The sequence below is a fragment of the Buceros rhinoceros genome, unplaced genomic scaffold (genome assembly GCF_000710305.1).
Source record: "Buceros rhinoceros silvestris isolate BGI_N320 unplaced genomic scaffold, ASM71030v1 scaffold43955, whole genome shotgun sequence".
NCBI classification, from domain to species: domain Eukaryota; kingdom Metazoa; phylum Chordata; class Aves; order Bucerotiformes; family Bucerotidae; genus Buceros; species Buceros rhinoceros.
The window spans coordinates 5,518-12,573 of record NW_010415438.1 but is presented as its reverse complement, the minus strand read 5'-3'; the positions used below and the strand labels follow the sequence as shown (position 1 = coordinate 12,573).

General features: G+C 36.1%; 1 protein-coding gene across 1 annotated transcript in view; it reads left to right on the top strand.

Annotated features, from left to right (window-relative positions):
* USP25 (ubiquitin specific peptidase 25) overlaps positions 1-3,898 on the top strand; it is a gene marked incomplete at its 5' end in the record, with an annotated part of 18,937 nt that extends 15,039 nt beyond the window's left edge. The window contains 3 exons of the mRNA XM_010137408.1: positions 1,918-2,041; positions 2,680-2,875; positions 3,303-3,898. Of these exons, the coding sequence (XP_010135710.1) occupies positions 1,918-2,041; positions 2,680-2,875; positions 3,303-3,475 (493 nt within the window). The remainder of the gene's footprint in view (positions 1-1,917; positions 2,042-2,679; positions 2,876-3,302) is intronic.
* Between the last annotated feature and the right edge of the window lie 3,158 nt (positions 3,899-7,056).

Below are 7,056 nucleotides of genomic sequence, written 5' to 3'. Positions count from 1 at the left end.
TCAGCAGGAGTTTACCTGCAGCTCACTCTTGTGGTAGGAACTGAAAAGTGAACAAACTGTAGACCTTAGCAGCTGCTTTTTAAGTTTATCGGAAAGTCAAAACAGTTTTTCATTTTTGACTGAAAGTCCTTTTTCAAATCAGTGCTAAAATTTAGCCACCCTGTGCTTTCTGATTCTTTCCCAAAGCCTAGACCAAGTGAACTTCATAATTCTGTGAGCAGCTTCAGTGATTTTAGGCTTAGGCTTCATAGAATGGAGCTTATATGCACTTCAAGTGTGAAAAGGCAGAATCTTTTTCTAATTTGCACTGTAGTCTTATACCTTGGACTCTCAAGCTTATATAAAGACTTTGAGCTTGGATGTACAGTAATGATGATTTAAAATAGATTACCTTGTTGTTAGTTGGCATTATGGTTGTTTCAGGGAAAGGTCACACAGCTGGGGAAAGGAGCAAGAAGAGAGGGACTGAGAATAAGGCCACAGTTTTTTAATTTGGATCAACTGAGTTGTCAGCACTGCAGTTTCAACTTGCGGTTTCACACATAACTGACCTAAGAATGGAAGGGGAGACAAGGTCCTGCTCCTCTGATTTTATAACCCACAATTCCAGTTCCTTGCAATCATCTTCTACCCTTTCGTCCTATATTAAGTTTTGTGCCGTCTGGCCAGTTGTATTAGTGATCAGAGGTGTGAGAAGTTTTCATGGGTAGGAGAAATGTACTTGAGAAGAGGGTAATAGGACTACTTCTTTTAATGCAAGCATAGCTTTGGATTTTGAGACCAAAAAAGTTGGAGAACAGTGATTGTACTTACGTTCCTTAATAAATATGTAGGATAGCAAGAGACTATGAGCAATTCTCATTGTGGAAGACGTAACTTTACAATTGATTCTAAATTATCTTGTTTTCTAAACAAGGATACAGGAAGGTAAAGTTCTAAGGAACCATTGCCATTTCAAGTAGCCTTTTCCCTTTTTTTTTATATTGTCTCATTGGGGGGCATTACTTTAAATCTTGAATTTGTCTACTCAGAAAATTCTGAAATGTATTTTTCAGGTATGCTCTCTGTGTGCTCACTCAGAATTTTTAGCCATTTTTTAGTGGCTTGGTGGTTTGGTTTTGATAGTTTAAATTTTAACCACAACCTCCTCCATGAGTGATTGCACAATGTATGGTTTCTCTAACCACCCCTTTAGGAAATCTCTCTTACTAGATTTTCTTTTAGTTTGAATAAAAATGAGATTTCTAACTGCTTGTTTTTAGTGTAGCTGCCTGCTTTCAGTGGCTGACTCAAAACTGTGTTTCTGTAAGTCAGAGAATTAACAATTTAAAGTGTTTGCTGGAAATGGTATGCAGCAGTGTGAGGGGAGATGGTTAATCTGTGTATGAAGGGAATCTTTGTTGGTTATTGACTGTTAGGTTCTTAGGTTGTATGTTATTTATCTTTTACCAATTAGGCTTGTTTTCTGCATTTAGATTAAAGACAGAAATATCAGCAGCCTAGCAGCACTTCTACCTTTGACATGTTGTTGTGACTTCTTCCATCACTTTAGTAATTTCAATGTGACATAAATGCACACAGAAAAAAATTAAGTTTCCATGTATACTCAAGGCTAATTCAAAGCTATTTTACAGTGACTTGAATGACAGCCATAGGTTAGAGTCAGTGAGCTTTGTATCGGACCTCATGTGCAATTGATCTAACCTCGTAATAAAACAAATTGTTCTAATGTGCATAAAAGGTGAAATTGTGTGGTAGATAAAACATTAAGAAGAGTTTGATGGGGAGGTTTGGAGGGGTTTGACTTGCAGTCAAACAAGCAAGTGAAGTTACCTATCCTTTGAAGAGCACAGTAGTTACCTTGAAACAGGTGGTACCTGGATGTTGCATCTAATGTTTTTTGTTTCTTTACTTCAGCTATATGGAAGCCTTGCTCTACCTTATCTATGCTTACCAGAATAACAAAGAACTCTTGTCCAAAGGCCCGTACAGAGGGCATGACGAAGAACTGATATCTCACTACAGACGTGAATGTTTGCTAGTAAGTGAAGGGTGAAGTATGTTTCAAAAAGTGGAATTTGCTGCATAACTTGATCAGTAGAAAAGTTTTGCCGTGATGTAAACCAAAACCAACCATAAACCTCTTTCATTAACAAGTTAATACTTAGACTTGTGTAAGGAGGAAAAAAAAAAAGGCAAAATAAGAAGTAAAACATTATTCCAATTTTTTTTAAATAATCAGTTGTCTTCATAAATCATGTGCCATCATGTTTGGACTAGGTAGGAACTATCTAGAGTTGAGCAGACTCACCCAGTTGCCACAGTTTGATGGGGAGACAAATACTAGAACAGGCATCAGTAGGCAACAGGGAGTTTTTTTCCTCGATTGTGTCTCTTTTAGTAATAGTGAGAAAACAAAAGTAGGTGATAAGACCTCAGACTTAAAAAGACCAGCCGCAAAGGTTGAGCTGTTAGGTATCAAATGAAGTGGTTCGAGGAGTAGCATGAGATCAGGTGGTTTAACAGAGTATATGCATCATTGCTGTAGTTAACTGCAGTTAATACAAATTACGAGCTAGCTTTGTAGGAAGACTGCTTTAACACAAACCAACTAATGCATGGTAGAATGTGAAATGCTGTATACTTAAAGGCTTTCCTTTTTTGTGGTGATTTATGAAGAAACTAAATGAACATGCTGCAGCACTGTTTGAATCAGGAGATGATCAGGAAGTAAATAATGGCCTGATCATTATGAATGAGCTTATTGTCCCGTGTTTGCCATTACTACTGGTGGACGAAATGGAAGAAAAAGATACTGTTGCTGTGGAAGATATGAGAAACCGTTGGTGTTCCTATCTCGGACAAGAAATGGAACGTAAGTCATTTATTCATTCAGGTAAAACGCCCTTGTGCACCTTTTTTATAGATGATGTTTTCAATGTCTTGAATTGAGCTATATCATTTGTGCTTTGGTAATCTATTTCGAGCTATCCTGACATTTGAATATTCCTGTACCTGTTTCAACAAACACTTTTTCCATGTGTTGCACTGGGGTGTTAGACCTTAAATGGAACATGCTTTCTGAATGGAAAAACGTTTGCGTTGTTGGACCATCTGAAAGGGGAATTTATATTAACATCTTACTAGGAATTGGTATGTCCTAGTTATTGCTGGCAGACCTGAAGAAAGTGGATTTTTCCAAACCGACCAATAAAAGAAAGAAAAATGTCAATGTTAGGCAGAAAAAGAATTCCATGTGCAGACATAAATGCTTATGTTTGGTTTGCTTGTTTTATTTGCAGCTAACTTGCAAGAAAAACTGACAGATTTCCTGCCAAAACTGCTAGATTGTTCTACAGAGATTAAAGGTTTCAATGACCCGCCAAAGTTACCCTCCTACTCCACACATGAACTGTGTGAAAGATACGCCCGAATCATGCTGTCACTCAGTCGAACTCCAGCCGACGGAAGATAAATTCTGCAACCTTCCTGAGCACACTGTATAAACTTTTTTAGTTCTTAAACCTTGCCTTCCTGTCACAGGGTTTGCTTGTTGCTGCTATAGTTTTTAACTTTTTTATTTTAATAACTGCAAAAGAGAAATGACTGTACAAACTTTAGCCAGACTGCAAACAATTAAAGCTGAGAATCGCATGGCGCTCAGTCGTTTCAACCAGAATTGATGCAACATGCAAGTCTGATCCTTATGGCAAAACTGCTTTTTTGCCACTTATCTGTTACAGTATTACTTTGCTTTTATCTTAAGATCCTTTTCTTTATCAACAACTGTCTGGATCATTTTGTGACTGCAACTACTTTAAGTGTCCAGTGCTGTGTAAATACATGGTACTTGGTAGCTTGTAAATGAAATGAAAGAATAAAGTTTTATTTATGGCTACTTCTGTGTTTGCAAGCAGATACCTTGTATATTAGTGTATAATACGGGTATTTTTAGAAGAGATGAAGTATATTGATGGGTCACTCAATTTTATAGACAAGGTTCTTCAGGATTTATGGCCACTTTAGTTACAGGTAGTCAGAGATTACTGTATGTGAATATACTGAAAAACTGTCACAGTATTATACACTATGGGGTTTTTTTTGTATATTCTTTTCTGATCTGTATGATACTGCACCTGAACACTGCTGAGTGTGTATGGCGATACCACGTCTTTTCTGACAGAGTATGGCTTCTGAAGCAAAACAATGGCACCTTCTTTCTATTCTTAAAAATAAATGAAAAGTATTTTCAGAGGAAATATATTACGCCCTCTGAGAAAACTTTCTAGAAATTGATTTAAGTAGAGGTTTTAAAGTTTTTAAAAAGTGGAATTTGTGAAGCTTAAAAATTAATCCATTTTTTAAATTGGTATTTTAGTCATGTAAGTGACCAGAAATAAAACCTTACATTAATTCCTTTCTTGAAATGGGTTCCTATTGTTGAAACAGAATATCTCAGAAATATTTTATCTGTCCTAATTAAATTTCTGCTGGAAATGAAAGAAAAGATCTGCAGGGCTTATTTTGTAGATCTGAAATACTGTCTGGTTTTAATGAAGAAACTTAATTATTTTGTGGAAAAAGAAATTTAATGCGTCCTTAGATAATCATGTTACCTGAAACTGTTTTGATTCCTACTCTTTATAGAGAACGTTTTCCTTTAGAACAGTAAAGTATGTGAATATTTGTTTGTATGTTTTTATTGGAGCGACACTGTGCTTTTCATTACAGGCTTTCAAGTGGTGTTCATTCAAATATCTACTAATAAAAGAACACAGAGGGAGGAAAGGAGTGATTAAGTTCAGACCACCTAGAAATGTAGCGGGCATAAATGTAGGTATTTCATACGCAAGAAGAGCTAGTGTTCAATCTTGGTACATATCGGTCTTGAAATTTGTTCCCTGTTGAGAGATACTGGATCACGATATACAGTGAGTAGAGTGTGTCCTTCAATTAAAAAACTTCTTAGGGATTTTTTCCTCTTCTGTTTTCAGTATTAGAGAGCTTTCTGCTTCATCAAAACTATCCATTTAGTTTATCAAGTTTTTTTAAAAATAATATCAAACTCTTACAGTTGCAATACTACTCGGGAGCCTTTTTTTAAGTCTGAAACTATTGATGTGTGAAATATCACCTTTCAAGGAAAAAGATATACATATGAAAAGGGTGAAGAAGCACTGCAAAGGATTTCACATTTTGCAACCACTGCACTTTGATTTGAAACTCAAGAATATGTCTAATTAGCAATGTGTATTTTTAAACAAAGTTTTGAACAGATTAGACTTTTTGTTTGCAATTTTCAATAATGGTAAAAACAAAAGAGCAATTTCACTATTGCTAGCAGATTTTGAATTCAAATGTTTGTGAAAACTTTTAAGGAAAGCTCAGCTCTAACCCTGCAGGAGCCATTCACCCTCATCATCTGTGTACTCTTCCAATACAAACACAGGGGAGGGTAAAAAGAGAGAGAGAGTATTTCACTCGGGAAGAATATCTAAGATACTTAAAAGGAAGCAAACAAGGATGAGACTGTTTGTTCTTTTTGTTTCAGTTTTTTTTAAAGCACAAAAATAATCCATTGTAGTTTGTAGTACTGAAGACAAATATTTTCAATGAATTGAATTTTTGAGTTGAATTGAAAGGTCTGTCTAGTAGAGCAAAAATGAATATATATGTATTTTACTATCTTAAATACTTTGTATGAATTTAAGTCTTCAGCTAAATCATTAAGGTACTATTTTTCTTTTAAACCTTGCTTTTTTCACTGCAGTAAGGTAGCTTGGATTCACAATGCCTAACACAAAACCTAAACATAAAACTGCGTAAGGTAATAAAGCAATAGAGTTCATTTGTCTACTAAATAATCTGACTGGATTATGTAAGAAGATGTTTGTGTTCCGCATGGGAATTGTGAGACTTTTATCAGGCTTTTTATATTGCACAAAGATTAAGGGAATTTAACACAAATCCATTTACCTGTACCATGAATTCAATGCAAGGTTTGGTGTTTGGTGGGTTTTTTCCAGATGTTGCTTCATACTGTGAAGGACCCATAAGGCACTGCAGTCTTTCAGTTATGTGCCCTTTTCTTTTATCCCTACCCACGTATCTTCTTTTTTAGCAGACCTATTGTATTGCTGCACTTTCACTGATACTTGATAATAAAAATCCTGTTGTTTCTTATTAAAACTGCCAGAGCAGATCTGTTCGTTCCAGCCTAGCAGAATTAACGTGAACAAGTGAAGAGGATTCCTGGACTGAATTGGTACTTCTTAGACGAGGTGATGTTGAAATGACACCGGAAGCAAGGGGCTAGACTTAGACCTTCATTATTGAGTCACTGTTGCTTTTTGGACAATCTGTACTTTGACTGCAGTGAACGACTGATGCCGTGAACAGATTTGTCCCAGAAAATGTGGAGTATGAGCACAGTCAAAAGCATATGCTTCATGTTCAGGCATTTAAAAAGCAAAACCTGATCATGTCTGCATGAAATATCTTTCAGATTATTTTTAGGCTACTCCAGTATGCATATAAAGACTGCAGCTCCAGAAAGGGACCGGTCAAAACAGTAGCACACAGGGAACAGTCTGATACTGCCCAACAAATGTGAAGGTCCATAGAGACAATGGTGGTGGTTTATATTCTCCATTTTGTGCTGTTTCCTTTTCTCAAAATCCAGTGAGTCCAGCTGTCTGTGGGAGGCCTCGTATAAGCACAAGTTAAGAATGTTGATGAAAAAAATGCACCACACTATAGTATATAATAAATCACATCATCTATGCAGCACTTTCCAACAGAAATCCATATTGTAATTTTTAAAAATATGTATTTTGGTTCTGTGTCTAGAAGGATTCCAGAAAAATGGGTAACAGTCATGTCATTGAGGTGGAAGTGGTTGCATCTTTCCATTACTTGCTTCTGGAGAGGCTATTAAAATACATAAAAAAGCTCTCATGCAAACTGAAAACTGTTGATTCCTAAGGAACATCTTTGTAGGCAAACTAATGGTATCAGTATTCCCCTAGGTAGGTTGTCATCAGCACAACATTCCTG